General features: G+C 29.9%; 2 protein-coding genes across 2 annotated transcripts; both read right to left on the bottom strand.

Moving 5' to 3' along the window:
- Positions 1 to 3,791: 3,791 nt before the first annotated feature.
- LOC106677025 (odorant receptor 24a) lies at positions 3,792 to 11,372 on the bottom strand. The gene is made up of 5 exons (XM_014414698.3): positions 10,535 to 11,372; positions 8,545 to 8,644; positions 8,358 to 8,468; positions 6,068 to 6,223; positions 3,792 to 5,335 (listed from the first exon to the last, which is right to left on the bottom strand). The coding sequence occupies exons 1-5, from the start codon at positions 11,356 to 11,358 to the stop codon at positions 5,282 to 5,284; spliced, it is 1,245 nt and encodes a 414-aa protein (XP_014270184.1). The 5' UTR covers positions 11,359 to 11,372; the 3' UTR covers positions 3,792 to 5,281.
- Positions 11,373 to 19,268: 7,896 nt separating this feature from the next.
- Positions 19,269 to 21,336, bottom strand: LOC106693034 (uncharacterized). The gene is made up of 2 exons (XM_014439333.1): positions 21,250 to 21,336; positions 19,269 to 20,567 (listed from the first exon to the last, which is right to left on the bottom strand). The coding sequence occupies exons 1-2, from the start codon at positions 21,334 to 21,336 to the stop codon at positions 19,269 to 19,271; spliced, it is 1,386 nt and encodes a 461-aa protein (XP_014294819.1).
- Between the last annotated feature and the right edge of the window lie 215 nt (positions 21,337 to 21,551).

Raw genomic sequence — 21,551 nt, 5'->3', positions numbered from 1 at the left:
ATTAATATAAATAATAATAATAATATAAATAAATAAAGTAAAAAATAATATTAAAAAGGAACGTTTCTTCTTCCTCCTTATTATTATATAGAGAAGAAAGAAAACGAAATAGGGGTGGAAGGGGAGGGTGTGAAAAGAAAGGACTTAAGGAAGGGTAATGTTGATATTTTTCTGGGGCCCTTCCAGCCATGCCACCTCGTAGGAAAGGGGGTTGGGTTGGGTGAGCAGAATTGAGGGTTGAAGGAAGCAGAAAGGTTGTCAAAGAATTTAATGTGTCTTTGTGTGATGAGCTGTTCTACTGTTTTCAGTTGTAGTTCATTGTGGATGTGCGTCCTGTTACATCTTTCTAGTAATGTTCTTCTGCAGATCTGTAGTTTGCTGTTCTGGTACTGTTTTAGTGATTTCAAGGCTGTTGAGAATAGGAAAATGTAGTAGAAGTGCTCAGTGTAGTGATGATGTTCTTAGTATTGCCTTGTGTATAAGTACTTTGAGTCTGAGTGACAGCCGTGGTGAATAGATAAGCTCTTTGAGGTCATATGTAGAATTGACACTTTGTATTCTCTGTTGTATGTGTGCAGTGAATGAGAGGTGAGATTCCAGTTTCATACCAAGGTATGTGAGATGTCTCTTGGTTTGTATTATCTGTTCGTTGAATTATCTATTCTCTATAACAATTATGAATATAATTGTATTATCTGTTTGTATCTGTTTTCAGTGCTCTGTTGGGAGCGTATGAGAATGTGATGGTATCAGTTTTTTGTGGGCTTATATGTATGTTTAAGTCTCATAGTTTGTTAGCAAAGCAGCCCTTTTGTAACCTGGTCCATGGCTGAATTTTCTTCAGTCTTAGAAGTACATCCTTGATGGACCTCCTTCCTGAAATGAAATCCAGGCTAAGCTGCAGTTTTAGTGGAGCCCCTAAGTTCAACTCCACATTTCCAACAATGTCTGATAATAAGTCATGTAAATCAACTTTTTTTGGTTATTTGGTAGTAACTATAGAGATAGCGGCTATCTAGTAAATAAATATATATTTCTGTATTCAGTTACTTGTATTGTTAAGTTTTTAGTTTTTAACATTACTATGTTTATTGAAAGTGGTTTATTTTGAGCATTCAACGTTACTGTTATTTAATAAAAATCTTTTAATTGTGAAATATTGATGCAATTAATATATCAAAACATCAAATAAAACTATTATTCAAACATTCATGAGCTTTGAAGACTCGATGATCACCTAATAATATAAACTTTCTTCTTATGTGTTTTTTTCTGGTTGCTTTTGAGCTTAATATTTATTTATTCTTTCATTCTAATAAATAAATAATCCTGAGCAAAAATCATTATGGATTAGTTCTTCTTCTTTAAGTTCTGTTTTCTTAAAGTATTATTAACAACTTCTCTCTCTACTATTTAATTTATGTCTTGCCGATGCTTTCCTCAAGCTCAGACAGGTCACAGAAAAAATTTATTTCAAAATCAAGATTACCCTTTATAATTTTATTTCCAACTTAAGAATCTGATTCGCATCTACGAACCAATCATTTTATAGGAAGAACCGTTGATTCCACTCTTAAAATAAATGAGATGACCCCTACAAAAATTTCCCCCAACTCGTTGGTATCAAATTTTAATAGCATTCACTTTTTTAGATTCTTTATTTGTACACACAAAATGTTTATACATATTTTTAATAACCTATATGAAGATGAAATATCAAATTGGAGATATTGTTTAATTTCTTAGCTTTTTGAGTTTTCGAATTCCTGAGGAAGTAACACCCCTTAAATACTTCCATGGCTACATCTCTCATGATCATCAGTGTCAAATGTCAGTAGGCGGTGTCAAAGAAAAGAAAGATAGGTATCACTCAGTGAATATCATTTCATAATTTTATAGCCTCAGATTACTGTAGTAATATCAATTTAGAAGTAGAACTGTTGAACCTTTGTAAATTATGACTCACTAATGACTCTAGTTGGTAAATGTCAAATTACAATTAATGATGAAAAGTTTAATAAAAAAAAAAGGATATAGAAAATTGTAATTTGGAAATACAAAATATTCTCTAAAACTTATGAATGATTCTAATTACATAAATATTGCCCATCACAATTCATTGGTGTGAAAAAAAAACAAAAATTGATGTTTTAAAAAGCTGTTTAATAAAATCAAGCAGTAAAATTATATGTGTAAGTGGCAATGAATTTTAAGTTAAAATTGTAATTGTCAATTCTTTGAGTCACAGTAAATCCGTAATTGATTTGAATTTTGATTAGATGCGGAAATTTACCAACTTATAATTATTTATGTTCTTTTTATTTATTTTTTTTTCCTGACCTCCGAGAGAAAAAAAATAAAAACAAACAAATAAATATATACAAATGAGTAATGGATGTATATACGATGGCAAAATAAAGCATCTTGTTTTGCCAGTATGGCATTATATGATAGGCTGCCAAGTCCGCTGAAGGCGATGTCATCAATGATGGCATATGTTCTTATCAGCTTAATCTCTGGTACGATCCTCATCTGTTCTTTTTAATTTATTTATGGGGATAATAACCACAAAATGCTGATATAGTTAGAGAGAGTGAGCATGGCGCTACCTGTGGAATGACCATAAAACTAAAGTACACCTGAAATATTTTAGTTTCTTAAATAATCTGAAGAGAGCGCTGGCATACTTATGTAGGCATAAATATTAAAACTTTATTTATTTTTAAAAGTTACTTCTTCCTTTTATCTAAAGAAAAAAGTTATATACTTATGGGTAGGGAATCTAGATCTCAAAAATTATTAAAAAATTTGGTTTTCATAATTTGATACATCAATTAATCTTAAATAATAACATTGACTGTTATTTTTTACAGTTGTAAATGTTAAATTTCAAAACCAATGTTGTAAATTTTACATATTCTTTGGACAATCAAGCATGTGCTATATTTCCAAACAAATTCATAATTTTCAATGTATTTTGAGATATCTGCCCACAAAGGAACCAGTGTATCTGTGAAACCTATAAAGAGCAATATTAATGTCTTATATTTTATGAATTTTTTAACTTATTTATGATTCCATAGGCTGCATACTCTATTTCTATATAAATAAATAATAAATGCATAATATATTGAGCAAATGATGTATATGTCTTTGTTTTCATTTTAAAAAAAAAGATTAATAATTTTAATGGATCTGCCAGACACACCTTCTACCACATTGCAGTTACTGGTACCTGTCAGGTTGTGTATTAAACAAATTTTATTTCTCTTTTCATCTCCTAGATAATAAAGGTTTCAAAATTAATGAACAAAATGTTCTGAAATTACTCTTCTCATGTTACCTTCTTAACAACTATGACTTTGTAAATAAACCTGCCATTAAAACATAAAATGAAGTATTTTCACAAGTAATTGAATGCAACAGCTTTGTCATTATGTTTTGAACAACTTTATTTCTTGTCGAAAAAAAAATTCTTTCTTAGAATACTTTTAGTTTCAACTGCAATGCATTCCAGATTGAACATTTATTAAACAGATTGTCTTCATGTAACAGAAACAGCTATATATCACAGCTGAAACTTGATTTAATTTAATTTTTCTTCTAGCTCTCAGGCAATAATTAAATTGTATAACAAATGAAGCTAAGATACACTATGAGTTACTATGGACTTTTCTTTTCATTGGATAATAAACTTTTTCTTTTTTTTACACAATTTTCAGAACAAGGTTTAAGCAATTAACTTGAAATATAAGGGAATTGAGCTAATGCCTGCTGAAAATCAATTGTGCTTTTTTTCCTGTCAGATTTTTTTATTAATGTTCATACTACATGTATTAGATTTTTTTGTATGTTTCCATAGTTCTAATTCTAAAAGTATTATACAATTATAGCTATATACAAATTCTAAATACCTTAAATTCTTTGCTATTTCATTAATTTTAATTAAAAACATGTATAAATGCAAGTAATCATTTTTTATTTTATCTCGTACAATGTAATAATTGGATTAAAGCCCTCAACTATTTCTACAGTATCAGAAAAGAGAGAGGATTATCAATCAGATTCCTAATCTATTCTAGTCACGGTCTTAAGTTTGAGATATAATAAATGGGCTCATTAAAATATAATGTCAGCACTTATGGCTATGTTTCAAGTATTAAAGGGTAGCTCCGCTAGCAGCATTGGGTGCCATTACAAATTGGGTTCTGTTACAGTCTCTATCTCAACATTAAACAGTGGGTCGGGATCAGACATTTGATGATGTTTTGACTCTGTTGGGTTTTATGATTTTTTTTAATTCTAATTAAATTCCATCTGTTATTCTTTTGAACTAGCAAAAAGACTGATGAAAACTTTTTTAAGATAGAAAATAACAAGCTTTACCTTACGTAACAATCGTATTGATAAATAGAGAGTATTTGTATTACAAGTAAATTTACTAAACCATTATAACTATATTTTAAATCTATTTTAGAAAGTTCATTTTGTCATATTTATTTTATAAATCCATATAATTTTTTATATATTTAAAAATATAATTTCATATTAATAAATTTATAATTTTTATAACCTAGTTTCAGTATCCCTCTTGAATCATGATGCAGGTGAAACATCTGATTTTATTTTAGTTTTGAGATTATTTTATTCTGGTTAAATATTGTAAATTTTCAATCTCAAACAATTTTCAATTTCAAACCATTGTATTGGTAATATTAAATTTTTAAAAATTAGGTATTTAAGTATTTACAGTCAACTTAAATAATGTTCAGAACATTTGATAATAGTCATGAATATGATTTATAAAATATATTCTTGTATTTCATTACTGTATTCATAAATTATCATCAATTAGATTTCAAATGGGGAGACTTATTCAGTACTATGATGACCGTCATACATATCATCTTATATGATATGTTATATCTCATGATGAGATTATATCTCATTAATATGACTCTATCCCTCTATCTAGGGATCAATAATACACTTTCTTAAAAATTGAATTTTTACGTGGCTGAAAGATTTTTATTCCTTCAGCAATGATTTTGATGTATATAATTATTTTATATACATTATTTATTTATTTTTAAATTTCAATTGGTTAGAAGTTTTTTTTTAATTAATGTTTTTCTTTAACACAACACTCCTAACATACGGACTAGTTCTAAATGTATCTGGTATTTCAATTTATTTACAATACATAATTTATAATTTTGTTACTTTTTGGAAAAATGTACAGTTGGATATATATGATATTAATCATTGGAAAAATAAAATATTATTCTGCCATTCCTGACATCAAAGCTGAGCATGAGTAGGTAAATTGAACAATCTGCAAAAAATAAAAATAAATGAAAATATGCTAACACAAACTCTTAAAGTTCAAAAATAACCAAAAAATTCAAATATTAATAAATTCAGAAGGGTTGATATGGCTCAAAATATTAATTTTTTCAGCTAATCTTTATTAATATCAAAAAGAGTCTTTGTTGATAGCTCTGACAGTCACAACATAGCAACAAGAATGCTAGAAAGCTGTTCATGACTCATTTCAGTACTTCTCCTAGTGTTACCAAAAAGCATAAAAGTTCTGTCTGATTTATAAATAAGCAAAATAAAATAATTGTTTACCTCTCTGAGTTTTTTTTTTATATTCTTAAATAGTATGGATTAATTTTCTTGAGTTCTAAATATTAAATTCTCTTTATAGAAAAAATTTACTTAGTCACTAATTCACTATCCAACAAAAAAATTACAAAAAGTGAGTTTACAGTATTCAATTAGATAAATTGTGCAATGCTTATCTGTATTAAAGCTAATGTCTGAATAAGTGGAGTCAGCATTAAAATACTTGTTCAATAAAAAAATATAGAATTTTTTGCATTTCTGATAAACAAGATGCTCAAACGTTGGTTGGAACACCTTGGACATTCTTTGTGGATTAAATGTATTGTATACCTAATGTAGATGAAGAAACCTTTCATAAAATCAAGTCATTCAAATTTCAAATAAAAATCTAATATATTTTTTATTTATTTTATCATTTTTTTAATACCATACATACCGAGCCTAAGGTTGCCAAGTTAACAGGGTACAAGAACAAAGCAGTGAGGTTGACCCTCTTCTTAGCCCTTATCATCATCATTTGTGCACCTATCTTGAAATTAGTGTCAGCCTTGTACCAGTCACTGGAGTAGATGGCATCTTGGAGATCTGAGCTCTGGAATTGAGCAGAAAAAATTATTTGAACTAATCACTTTATAATTCAACATATTGTGGTAAATAAACAGATTAATAATTAATTTAGGCCTATCATAGTTTTTTTTTTGTTTTTTGAACCTAAGCAAACAAAGTATATGTATTTGAAAGGATACTTATAAAATTTGAATAGAAGATTTTCTGAAATATATCTTTCATGGCAGCTAATTAGTAAATAAAAGTGCTAATGCTCTAGAAAAAAAAAATGCCCCCACTGTAAAATATGTTGGTTTTTTATAAAATATACCCATTTAATCTATAATAAATATAAAAATAAATTAAAATATGTCAGTATGTAATAATTAAAATGTTATTAAATAATAATTTAAAGTAGATATTAATGCTTTACATATTGGATTCCATTGATTATGTCAGTAAAACTCGGATCGTTATGAATAACTTTATTTTTGGGGAACAAAAGGAATTCTAAATTTAAAACAATATTTAAAAATAATGAGAAAGAAACATATTTAAGAATAGAAAATTGTTTTTTCTATTACCCTCAGTATTTACATTTACTCAGTATTTTTTTTTTTTTTTTTTTGTGGCCCCAAATCCTCCTATCCTGCCTTCAGGAATACCATGTATACCAAGATACCATGTATGTGTAATTTATATATGTCCTATTACGGATTGATAAGTATGCTGTGTGAGATAGCAACCTAATGTATTTAGGCAGCATAGATAAATAAAGTATTTCTCTCTAAAACTTTGTTATTTACCCTGTGATAAATAAACCAAATTTGGTTAAAAAAAATAATTTATTTGTTTCAATTTTTCTACTAAATAATTATAAATAAAATTAGTTGTACTACTGCAGAATGGCTTAGACTAAAAAATTATTATTGATTAAATTCTGAAGAGGGAGGCATAGTATTTTCGAAACATTTATGATAAAAATAGATAAATTAAGCACAATTGTTTGAAGGCAGGTTAGAGGTAGAAAAAAAAATTGTGAAATATTGAAGATCAAATGTTGAAACAGTTTTATCATTATGAAAGTCGTTTACTAAATGGAGTGATCAAACATTCTAGCAATAATTTTTATAACATAATTCCCACTACTTAACTTATTTTTTATAAATAAGAAGTGTATTTTAGTAATTTGAAGTTATTATGGCTGAAAACTCTGATCCTTAAAGGAGGGAGAATTGTTTTACAAAACTAAGAGCCAATCTCAGCTTATTCTGTAGTCAACCTCAACATAAATAACATGGAAATATGGAACACAGTTTCTTAAACGGGAACATTTATCTAAATTAGGGTATCTGAAGATAAGTTGAAGACTTAAAAAATAAAATTGTAATAATAATAATGCGAACCCGCTACAACCCATGAAGGTCAGAAGTTCAGTACTTTGTAAGGAGGTACTGTCTTTGGAACAACGGTTACACAAGAAGATACTTTTTTTCAAATTCAAGATCATGCTTAATCACCAAATTTTTCCCTAATTAAAGGTACCCACTTTATAAGGCTGGGTGGACCCCAAGGGGGCTTCAGAACCCACAGGATTGACCCACATTGTAGAAACAGAATAAATAATTATCTGCCACAGCCAGATTCGAATCCGAGTCCTTAGAGTTAATCCCACAGTACCTTACCCCTGAGCCATCTGGTAAAAAAATATAAATTATTTCATAAAACAACACTTAGTATTATTTTGAGTATAAATACACCCTTCATTTGGTTGTAAAAAAGATAAATGCTGTTGTTTTTTTAAAGAAAATTTTGTCTAGTTAACTATGCTGCCGTTTATAACTACCTAGCTAAAATAGTTTTTTAGTCATTGTTTAAAAAAAAAAATAAATAAAATAAAAATCAAGAAACATTTGACTTCCTTAAAAAAAAAAAAAAACACTAAACATGAATTCCTACTTTACTGTCTGAATTTCTTTGTTTCTCTCTTGAGTTCTACTTTTTCCTCTTTAGGTATTTAATAGACTTCATGTTAATTACCAGAATTGGGTTCCTTAGAATACCTTAGACATTTAAAGTGATACAGCATACTAAAAAGTCGAATATATACAATATGGCTAAGAAAGGTAGATCCATTGTGTTAAATCTGATTTCAATGGCAGGTTTTGTCGCATACTTACTGCTTCTTCAATTCGTGACGAACCGAAGCAGAACATACTCACTTCGAAAAACGTCCTGAATGAAAACATTTGTATCAGTTTGAATATAATTTCGGGATCGCTAGTTTTTCCCTAAAAAATGAAGTAATGAAAAGTCAGCTGTATTGAAACTGTTAAAAGAACTTAATAACATAAAACTACAACTTACTAGGAGGAACTGTATGGCACCAATAATTAAAACGGCAATTCCTATACCAAGTGTCATCGTCACCAAAGGATTGTAAACACTCGTTAGTTCATCTGTGTAGCTGTAATAAAAATAAAATAATTTAAGTAAATTAACAATAAAGTTATCAAAAATAACTTCTGAGATTAAATGAATAATTTTCTGTTTTGAAGTGGAAGCAACAATATAAATATTTAATTGGTAGTTTTATTACTTTTTGTCGGTGAATTAAATTAGTGTTAAATGAAATTCCTTCTTGGGGGTCTCAACTATTTTACACTTACCATTATTTTTTAATCATTATATAAAACAATCGAAAATACTAACAAATGAGAAGGATGTACGACTTTAATAACGCAGCTCTGCTGTTTTGATTTTTTCATTTTCAGTCTTGTTCACTAACAGGTATTTGGATTGAGTTGAAAATATCTAAATATTTATTTATTTTTTTCATTTCGGGGTGATTTATCAACCTTCTTAATTAAACTATACATAATTATTAATTTTAAAATTATATAGTAGTTATTCCGGCGTTACAGATTGTTCATCCAAACTCGGATGAATTACTTGACGGTTGTTAACCTAGTCGGAATTTTTTTTTATCATACCTCAAAATACATATTATTCAATTATTTTCCGAAACTATTTAGTAAGTAAATTTTATTACGTCCGGTTTTTCTTAAAACATTTTTCGTACCTCTACAGCTCTTCAAAATTAAGTTAGGGGCTTAAAACTACTTTTGTGAATTGTTTTGTAGTTTTATGAAATTCCCCTCTTGTGGATCTAAACGTTTTTCACTTTCACCTACTATTCTTAACGTTTTTTAATCTTAAGTATTGATGAAACAATTTACGATTTCAAAGCAAAGGAAAGGAGCCGTTTTGATTTCTTATTATCAGTCAAAGAAGTATTTGGATTTAGTAGAAAATAACTAAATAATTATTGTTTATTTTAGTTCATAAAAAGTTTCAGATTTTCCATCCATCTCCAGGTGTTGATTTTTTTTTTTTTTTATTATTGTTTCATCTTGCTTTATTTATATTTTCCTAATTTTTTTGCACCAATACCCTTCATGCTCTTGCATCAATCAAAACTTGGTCATATTTTAAATGTTTTAAAATATTACAAAATTTTAATCGGAAACCACAAAAGTGACCATTAAATAACAATTTAAGGGAATTGATGAAAAAACATTCATAAAAAAGATAAATCATGAAGACATCAAGGTAGGCGTTTAATTAAGGAATTAAAATAATTAAATTCAAGAATAATTATTCGAAATCCCTTAAAGAAGTGATTCAGTCTTTAAAATTTGGGCAAGGCTGTATATGTAAAATTTTGATTAATTTAGGCAGTATATTAATTATTCAGTTTAACAATGCATTGTTTTCTTTTTTTTAAACAATAGATTTTTTTGGATAATTTATTCTTCCCATAGAGATTTATTGAAGTAGTATTTTAGCTAGGTTATTTTCGACTCCAATCTTTATCGTATCTTTTCACTCCAACTTCTTCAATTAGTTGCCATCAGTTATCTTTCTTGTTTTTTTCGTCACCAAGTTGTAGGTGGTTTCTTCTTTATTCATCGTAAAGATACATTATTTAATCGCGATACTATTCGTTCATTCTTACTGGATGCCACTTTCTTGGAATATATAAAGAAGATAGAACAAAAAATCAGAAAGAAAATTCAACTTCTTTAAAACATCTAAAATAAAAAATGTTCATTTCTCGGAACTAGAAACTGAGTTTGATTATTTCTATTCATTAACCGACATTTGGTTACTCTTCCAATTAATCAAGTTTGAAAACTTTTTTTCATACCTCAAAATAAAAATTATTCATTTATTTACCGAAACTATTTTGTAATTATCGAAGGAATTAATCAAATATACTTTCAATTGTATTAAGTAATTCAATATGAAAAAGTTGAATATTAATGATGGTTAAAGAGTGATGTCAACGAAATACCTTAAAAGTTTCTGATGATCTTTTACGATCTGGCATAATTCCTGATAAATACTAGATTTGTATTTCTTGTCCAGTTTATAGATTACAGGATCAATCTTCAAGTTCGCGACTCGATAACCCAGTGCAACGTATTGTGTACACAGGCACATAAGCAATTGGAAATACATGCAGAAATACAAACCCAGAAGCGTCGAAGCCCATAAAAGACACATTGCTTCGTATATATATATTATTTCGTAGTAAGGGTATTCGCTCATCGGGACTGGGTACCATCCGCTGAATATCTTGTTTTTCCCCGTATTCACGACTTTCTTATTTATTTCCCGGTTCTCGATATAGTCGACGGACACTCCTGGAAAGAATATATACACTAACTCAATACTCGCATTCCATAAAAACGTAGCGTTACAACACAAGTTGGAAGTCCGGTTTTGCTTCTTGTATAATTCGCTAGCATCATGACTCATTTCTTTTGGAATGTTGAGGAAATCCTTCCTTATGATGTTATAAAGTTTACCCTGTCTCTCTATATTAAACCACAAGACGAGGATTCTACAATAAATCTGGAAAGCGGCCATGGGGTGCAAAATTACAAAAGTACCCTTTTTTATGTCGTATTGGACTTTGAATAAGCTCAGACATTGAAAAACCATGTAAGGCAAACTGATGATGAAAGTCCCAATCAGATGAATTTTGATCATCGGGTTCATCTTCCCGGTGGTTCTGTAGTCATTGATGAACCTCATCATTCCCGATCTTATGAGAAATCTTATATCAAGACCTTGGATGACATCTGAGACTCTGATCTCTGCTGGGTAGCTCATTATTCGTCCTCTGCAAATTCTCTACTGGTGGCCTCTAAAATTCCTCCTATTATAAAAACTGCCCCCAATGGGCTGTACTATCTTATTAATGTCCCAATTACCCAACTGATGAGAATGGTAATTATTCATTACCGATGGGATATTTTCAGTTAATAGCGAGTTAATTAATTGTCGTTTCATCCGAAGCAAATTCATATTCGATGATGGGGAAAACATTTGACCTGGTAAAAGGTTTAAATATTCCATGTGGGAAAACTTCGCAGGTGCTTTATAAAGCCTTGAGTGGACAAATGAAATACCTGGATGTCTTGTTTTCCAGTCTTCAGGTTTTTTGTGTATCCTATTTTTCATCAAGATAAAATATAAGAAGTTTTAACTGTGAAAAAATCCCAATTTCATGTATGTAGTGTTCCATAATTATAGCTAGATGCAAAGGTACGTGTATGAAAAGTAAAACTTGGAGATCCAATAGTGGAAATCCATTTTTGCACACTATTTAGCTTCCTCTTTAAGGTGCACGCTACCTCAAAACCTACTAAATCCAATCTAATTTTACATTCAAAAGTTGGCATGAGATTTTAATAAAATAAAAAGCCTGTACACTGTTTCACCTTAAGTATGTTTTCCTTTCAAATAACAACTACATTAATATCAAAGAATTGTATTAAAAAAAAAAATGTATATAATTTTCCTTATAACAATGACCAGAAAGTATTTTAACTTTGATTTTTAGAACCAAATCGAATTTCCTCTGGAAGATAGCATTAGGTGGTCCCATCAGCTGTTTTGAGAAACAGGGATTTATCTCTATTCATTTTAGATTGTTAATATAGTTGTTCTTTAAAATAACAAAAAAAAAAAAATGTAATTGTTTGTTGTTTTGCTTAATAGCTGAAACATAAAACCAACACAAGGCATAATGAAGATGGACTCAGTTTAATTAAATGACAATAACTATAAATTAATCTGGCTGATGGTGGGTTTATAGCTGAAACATTGATGTCTTTATGAAAAACACAAATTTGAAAAAACATCATGCACCTTTTCTATTATTGGTAATATTATTTTCACAATAAAAATCTAAAATGAACAGAGATTAATTATTCTTCTCAAAATAGCCGCTTGGACCACCAAAGGATCTTCAAACGAGTATTCGTTTGGTTCAAATAAACAAAACCAAAATACAATTTGGTAAATTTTATAAAACAGTTACATAACATTTAATTCGTTTTTTCATACATTTTTTAACATTAATGCTTAATAATGTAAACATTTTTTTTATTTATTATTTTTTTTTTTTATAAATTTTGCTATTTGGAGAGCCTTAGAAATATTTTTAAAATCGATTTCTGATATATTTTAAAAAGTACTATTGAAAAAAAGCTTTTATTTACACATTCATATTATAATTATACACAATACTGGCATGGTTAAATGCTGAGAGATTTTTTATAGCTTTCTCTCTACACGTACCGTTAATTTATTAACTTATTGTAACTGAAATCTGCCCTACGCACATTTCATTATTTAAGAAAAAATAAATTATTCTAACATTCGTCTTATTGAAAATCGATTTTTTTTTCTTTTACTATATAATTTTTTTTCTAGATGACTTTAATACGTAACACCTGCCTACTAAATAAAGCGTTATCCTCCTTATTCTTATTCATGAAACATAAATATATTATGGCCTCCTAACCAAGGTTTACAGTTCAAATTAAAAAGTTTACCCTAAGTCCTAATAACCTCTATCATACATATTTTTGAAATACTGAAAAATTTGCAAATTTGGATTCATCACTTTTTATCTGCATACCTTTAAGCATGTGTTTTAAGAAAAACAGTTCAAACATCATGAAGGTTAAATTTAATACATTTAAAACTTTATACATTAGACAAGTATAAATTTTTAATATTTGAAATAGCTCCCTCTAATGTGCTTGTATTTTTTTTTTTAATTATTAACTATCTTTCTCTTTTATAACTTTTCGTTGTTTTATTTTATTATCTAAAGAAGAAATATTTTCGCAGGTTGAAAATAGGAGTTGTTGAAAAGCCGATGTTTCCTCGGTAGCTGAAGAAACCTTTAACCAATTTCCTTGATAACAGAATGATAGAATTCTTTTGTTTGAAATTTTCGCCTTCCTAGGCGGTAAGTGAAAATTGTAGAATGCGCACACTACATCAGGTTTTTAAAAATTGTATATTCATCATTAACGTGGCTCTTACGCTAAAGGAAAAATAGTACCTTAATTTTTTGAATAATTACATTCATATAATTGAATAATAATTAACGTAAAATATTTGGATGAGTTAATGAGAGAATTTAGAAGGCTACGCAACACTGAAATAAGGGAACTGCATCCCGTAAATATAATTCAAGTTATAGCATTGCGGTGTGTAATATTGTGGGATTTATTAATGAACTGGCCGGTAAACGTCCGAGGAGTAAACTAAAACGTAGGTGAGAAAATTACGTAAAGTCTGATTTGGTAGATTTGGGTTTTTGAGGGGCTTCAATGGAAAGACGTAGAGAACGACTGGTATTGGTATTGAACCTTCGGGTTTGGTAAGCCTTTATAATAATAATAATTATTATTATTGTTATCATTCATCTTTCTGCGGTCTTAGATATACAGGATATAGACCGAGCTATCATTGATAGGACGTTCCAGAAGTAAATATAATTAAATGAGGGATATTTTGCCAAAAATGTAGTTCAATTTCGCCAACCTTAACTCCCCATATCAATCGGTTGTCGAAATGATTTTCCGAGAAAGCCATGTTTCTTTCCTAAAAGAAAAATTGTTCAAAAGTTGTTTTTTTTCTTCAATTTTCATACACCCAACATTTCGAAAAACGCTAGATACCTACAACAATATTGTATCTTGTTTCCAAATATCTTGGTTCCAAAATATTTTATAAGAAATTTATATCTGGTTTAAAAATTAATGAAGGATTTGAGCAAATGGAGTTATGTAATATATTGTATAGCTAATTCAGCATGATAACTACATCTGTAATAAAAGGGTAATAAGCAAGCAATAAAATGAAATAAAAAATAATATTTAAGAGGATTTAGGGCCACACAGTGATGCCAATAATGAGGTACTAGATAAAATGGCAAACATGGAAAGATATCACAAAAATGTATATTAAACTTATTTATCTTATTATCTGCACAAAATAGGTTTATCCGAAACTTTTCAATGCCAAAATCGTGGTGGTAAGAAGTCCTCTTAACATAATATATTTGAATGTCCAGCATACAAAAAATAACGAAATATTGAACAAAGATTTAGATAGTAATCAAAATATTATTTATGATAGTATATTGAAAGTAGGAGACTATGTAAAACTATTTGAAATATATAAACAAAAATGTACAACAGTTATGGTTATGGTAATTTATATTAGTAAAATAAGTATAGTTAATTTAATAAATAATAGCAGTAAAAAAGGTATTACAAACTATGTATCAGAGATTTCATAGAACATAATGAACTAATATATGGCTGTATAAAATAAAACAATAAGGAGTAAAATAAATAAAAAATAATACTTTATCTGGTAACAAAGGAAATTATTTTATTTATTAATCTAATAAACTTTAATAATATTTAAAACAGTATATATATATTATATTATAATATAGTAATATAATACAATCTGAAGACTACAAAAGACTAATAATGAAACATAATGCCGTAGGTGTGGCTGCCCTTGGCTGGCATCCGACATGGAGAGAAGGTCCTTACGTGAAAAGGGCATCATGATCAACTTATCATAATCGAACAAATACAAAATTATACTAAAATATATTTTAAATTCACTATTTTGTTATATTTACCCGTGAGCTAAATCATTAAGTAATATATCTTATTGGGCGAATTTCAACTCTGCACTATTCTCACACGATAAATTCTAAATTGTGATTCTTCATGAATATACTCTTCCGGACATTTTTTAATTTTAGATTTAATCCTCAAATGCAACAGAAATATCAATATATTTCGAAATAAATGAAACGAAACTATAATAATATAACAAATAGAACTTTATCACAACAAAAAAATATTTTTTAAAAATACAATTTTAGAGGATAATAGTAAAAAAAAAAAAAAAAAAAGAATATTTAATTGAAAAGTTGGAACTTACAGACATAGCTGGTGGGTGATGAAGGAAGCTAATGGACACAACTTTTTAACGTTATATTTTAACTCACTTTTAATAGATTACAAATGTTTTTAAGAAATAATCAATGAATGAAATCGATTAACCACTTTTATACGCTTTATTTTTGATATATTTTTAAATTTTATCTATATAATTGACAGCGCTTAACAGAATAAAGAAAAACTCGACAAATTGTTAATATAAATCTTTATGAATTATAATAAAAATATCCATTTATTCTCAACATGTTTATTTTCTTATTATTCCATCCCTACGTTTCGGCCATTCCCAATGATAACTTATTTTAGATATCACAGCTATAATATTAAATATTAACGAGTTATTCTGCCTTTTATCAAATTATATTTTAGTCTATCAACCTATTTCTTATCCAACTAATTTACCCCTTCTTATATTATTCAATTTATATTATAACCTTATAAATTAAACCCATACTTGGGGTATTTAGTAGTAATGATCTTTAGTTTAACATGTTAAATGGAGAAATCTTGTTCTTTTACCATGTTAAAATGATATAACATATAACCTGGATGAGAGTCAGTTATTAGGTCTTTTAAATGGAGAATAACGTCACGGTGAGTTGTGTTAGGTTTCTTGCTCGCAGTTTGTGTTAGTATTGCTTTGGACATTTTTAAACAAGACACTCAGTAGCCATACTTTCATATAACTATCACTTTTCATTTACTTTAGGCATGTTGTGATAAATTACTTTAACCAAAACTTAGAGGATTTTATGGGCGTTAATTACTGTTAGGTTTTACGCCCTTTATTCCTAATAAACAACAAGTTGGATTTAAACAATAAGAAGAAGTTTTAGAAGGAAAGGTTATAAAACAAGTTGCTCAGAATATCCGCTAGGAGCTCTCATGTATTTAACATTTAACATGAATTTAAATAGAGCTGCTCACAATTCTATACTTATAACATTTAAATCTTGCACGTTCGCAATGCATTTCCTTACTATATATTCTATATAAAAGTAAGTGAATGTAAATGAAAAGTATAATATTTTGGAAATATGCATGTATCTTCTGTGCATTTCTTTCTACTCAACAGAACTGATGATGTTAAACTTGAATGTATAATAATTGAAATGATGAACCCGCAACCCTCCGTGGTAACCTTGCATATCTGACTTTTCAGACACTTATAACGAGTAGGTTGATCGATGTTCGACTTGTCACAATCTCGCAAGAGGAGATCATTACACAAAAAAATATTTTTCTCTTCTCACCCTTCAATCAATTTTATTATTTTAAACATCATATTTATCCATAATATAAATACAATACAAAGTAAAGATAAATGTACTTTCTTTGCCAGACATTTTAAGGTAGATTCTGGGATCCGCTTTGCGCAGAGGAACACTGTGGCGCTTACTCGCCGTAGTAGGGACTATTCCAAATAACTTTTGAAACATTTACTTGAAACGTGAACAGGAGACTTAAGTTAGTTAAATCAAGGGATGTTTAAAAATTGGTTGAAATTGAAAAAAAAATACTAAGCTATTTTACTACTCTAAGAAATATTTATACTTAAACTTTGACCTATTTAAGATTTTATTGTTTTAGATTTAACTATTTTAATTATTAATTATGCTCTCTGTTTTATAATGGATACACCAGGAGCGTCGCCTTAGTTTCTTCTAGCTGAACAATCTCCTTATTAGAAATTTTGAAATATATTTTTCTAGCTGTATTTTATGCCTTTATTTATTAATTTAACTTATTAATTTGCAAAAAATAACTGAAAAATTTTTATTTGTAATTTTTAAGGTTGTGTATACAGTATATCACATCACAGGTCCTCTAAGATCATGTTTTTCCAAAGCTTCTAAAATGAATTTTAGTAATAATTATTTTTTTATTTAATTTTTTTTTGTGGGGGGAGGTAATTTTTAATAAACATGAATAATATCTTATGAAATATAAATATGTTGAAATTTGTAATAAAAGCTTTACAATATGACGCATTTTGGAATATATTTGAGGATGTATAAGAAAATATAATTTAAATAAATCATAATTTGAGTAAATAATTTGTTAAAAATGAACGAAGGAACCTTATTTTATTTTATTTTTAAATTGAATAGTAATAAGTGGAATTTCATTTTCGCAATGTCACCCGATTAACAAGAATTCTGCACCGGATTGCCAAATAAAACAGTTTTCTTATAATTACGTAATTTTGTACTTGAACTCCTAAAGATGGCTATTAAATTACCAATGGTATTATGAAAATACTCAGAACTGCTGTATTCACCTGTTTCTGGAATATTTTTACATTTTGGGTTATTCAGCACATAATAATTTAATTGCGATGCAATTTTTTATGTATTTGCTATACGTAATTAGAGATATGTAAGTAGTATTTTAATAATTAATAAAATCTTAAATAATAGTTCAGCTGTTCATTTCAGGTTGAAGAGAGGTTTAGGGCTTAAAGTATATTTCCCGATTGTTACTAATCAATTATTTATTGCTATTTTTTTTTAGTTGTTAATATTATATTATATATATATTATTGTTATTATTTTACTCCCAAAACATGATTTTTTTTTTTCGCAAGGAAATCGTTCATACTGCATGATTTTTCGTATTTTTGTATTATTTTTGACGTTGATAAGTTTATAGATAGAAGAATTATTTATTTACAAAAATATAATATCCATTCTATTAAATAGCAATATTATCATTTTATCACAAAAGGTTTAGCTGTATTCTGCTCTCTTATTATCCATGTCTGAAATCTAGATACTGATAGTCCCTGGTCTAAAAACAATGACAATACATTGACCTTTTCAATCCTTCTCAATGTAAATGTCGACACATTTCCAACGAATTTTTTAGGCTATTCCTAACAAATTCCTTTCCGTTGATATCTGGCACACTTTTCAAGTATTGGTTAATTTGATAACAAAATTAAACATTTTGTAAATGTTGTTCCGATAAGCCGAAAATGCAGGAATCGTCTGAATGTTTATATAAAATATGAATCAGTGAGACTATCTGAGGTATTTGACCTGACTAAGACGAAAGATTATTAAAGCAAAGTTGTAAATTTATCTTGTTTCTAAGGCGTGGCATCTTTCCTCGTATTTCGACTAACACTTACTTAATATAAATTTATTTTTCAAAACCAAAGAAGTATTATTTGTCATAACAGTGGACTATCCAGTTGGGCAAGGATTTAAATAGATTCTTGGTAACATATCCATCTTAATGATGTTTAGAACATCTGATGATATAACATATTGATGAGTCAGGTCCACCCCCGAGAATGAGATTATACACTAGGTCCTTTAATATTATATTTTTCCGGGCTGAGCTCACCAGGATCAAAGGTATTGATATTAGTAAAAGAAAATACAGACTTAAGAAAAACATTTATGTATTTATCATTATTTACAATTTAAAAAAAACATAACAAAATGGTTATAATTTTTCTTATTAACTAAAATCACATCCTATTTTACACGTTGATGTGGTTATTCGTACAATTTAATATACATTTGTATGTAATTGTAAAATAACAGATGATACTTGCATGATTTCGATCATAAATATGTTAAATATGACAGTATTTTTTTTTTATAAAATAAATATTCAATAATTTCAATAAAATATTAAAAAACATTTATATCACTAATTATTTTAATATAATCTAATGGTATTATTTTATTCGTCAGCATCTTTTTTAAAACCTTATTTGTACTAACGACCCCACCATTTACCCCAATTATTCTGCCAAGGAAATCCTCCAAACACATTTCCGAACAATCCTCCAGATAACCCACCAGCAGCACTTCCTCCCAATCCTCCACCTAGTACACCACTTGCTAACCCACCAAATGTACCTTTACCGAATCCTCTTCCACTAATTCCAGACAATCCACCTCCCAATTCACCACCAGCACCGCCTCCTAGTAGACCAGATAATCCACCAGCACCACCTCCTCCTAGTAGACCAGATAATCCACCAGCAGCACCTCCTCCTAGTTGGCCTGATAATCCACCGGCTGCACCCCCTCCTAGTAGACCAGATAATCCACCAGCACCACCTCCTCCTAGTAGACCAGATAATCCACCGGCTGCACCTCCTCCTAGTAGGCCTGATAATCCACCGGCTGCACCCCCTCCTAGTTGGCCAGATAATCCACCGGCTGCACCCCCTCCTAGTAGGCCTGATAATCCACCTCCCAATCCACCGCTTGCACCACTTGTTAGTAGGCCTGATAATCCACCAGCAGCTCCTCCTTCTAGTTGTCCAGATAATCCACCGGATGCACCCCCTCCTAGTAGACCTGATAATCCACCAGCAGTACCACGTTCCAGTCCTCCTCCTAGTAGACTAAGTAATCTACTTCCTATTCCTTCGTGAAATCTACCAGTAGCATCTCCAAATACCCCACCACTCGCTACACATGCAACCCCGCCCGCTGCTCCACTAACAGCACCTGCAGTTACCCCACTGGCAGTTCCTCCCACTCCTCCGCTAAGAGCACCACTAGCAACCCCACTGACAGCTCTTCCAGCTGCTCCACCAACAGCACCTTCAGCTACTCCACTAATATCACCACCAGTTACTCTGCTAACAGTACCTCCAACAGCTCCACTAAAAGCACCTCCAGTTACTCTTCCAACGGCACCTCCAACTGCTCCACTAAAAGCACTTCCAACTATTCCACCATCTGGACCTCCAGCTACTCCACTAAATGTACTACCCACTACGCCACCAACAGGACCTCCAGAAACTCCACTAACTGCGCTTCCAGCTAATCCAGTGACACCTCCTCCAGATACTCCACTAATAGCACCTGCAGCTACCCCACTAACAGCACCTTCTGTCGAAATTCTTTCTAGTAGGTCAAGCAGTTGGACATCCGACAGAGGATGACGTTTACCACCTGATTTACCTAAAAGATTACCAGCTGGTTCTGTAGGTAATGTGCTTGAAACTGATTCCTGAACTAATTGCACGAGTATAGTCAATATTATCCGCAAAACTACTTCCTGCAAAATAAATTTCAATCGTTAGTGAATTAATAAAGTTGCATGATTTTCATTCATATTCATACAATAAACTTTCATTTTAAATTAAATATTTTTATTAAATATATAGTTTATTAACTGAGCTTTCTAAAAGGCTATTACTAATTGTGTTGCTTAGTTTCGATAGATCCAATAATGTTTAGGATTGAACAGTCACAGAAGCAACCTGAAAGCACACATCCATTAGCCATAGTTACTTCTTCGTACCATTTTGCATCCGTCCATTCTTCTGCGATTATGGTGGTAAAGCTATTACCAACATTCGAACAACATATAACCCATATATTATAAAAATTGAGAATAATGAATAAATTTACTGTTCATGATTCAAATAAATGTATGTGACTCCCAGAAGCAAGGTATATAGTATATTTAACGAAAGGTTGTAGAGGAAAATGAGGGAAATCACAATTTTTGACTTGAGGAACTTGGACTAGCTTTGAGATGAACATATTAAAAATGCTTACTCCCAGGAGATTGAGAGGCGGAGGGGGATGGGAGTCTAGAAGTTTCCGTTTTTCAGTTTTTACATAAAACGTGGAAGCTATGAGTCCTTGCGTTGAAGCCCTCTCGAACAAAAAGTAGACTAAATGTACCTCAACTTACGGTGGATAAGTCTTGTTATAATCTATAGCTCTGAGACCTGGATCAAATCGAAGGCACCAGAAATCATCTTGCTGGCATGGAAGTGATGCTTTGGCGCGAGATCTATGGCCCGTAGCGTGAACATGGCCAATGGACTCTCGGCAGTAACGAGGAGTTGCACCGAATGTACCAGAAACCAAGTTTGGTCCTAAAAGAGGAAGACCTACTTATTGGCGAGGAAATAAGTTTCCAAACGCCTACTTGAAGACCAGCATAGTGGAGGATGTGGTCTATGTCATTTTTCTTGAAACTTCACGCTTGAGATAGCTGGACAAAGTGGAGGAAATTTTGAAAAATATG

Source organism: Halyomorpha halys, unplaced genomic scaffold, assembly GCF_000696795.3.
Source record: "Halyomorpha halys isolate HHAL.00 unplaced genomic scaffold, Hhal_1.1 Scaffold84.1, whole genome shotgun sequence".
Taxonomy (NCBI): Eukaryota; Metazoa; Arthropoda; class Insecta; order Hemiptera; family Pentatomidae; genus Halyomorpha; species Halyomorpha halys.
The sequence above is the reverse complement of the archived record's forward strand: the minus strand, read 5'-3'. Positions and strand labels throughout refer to the sequence as shown.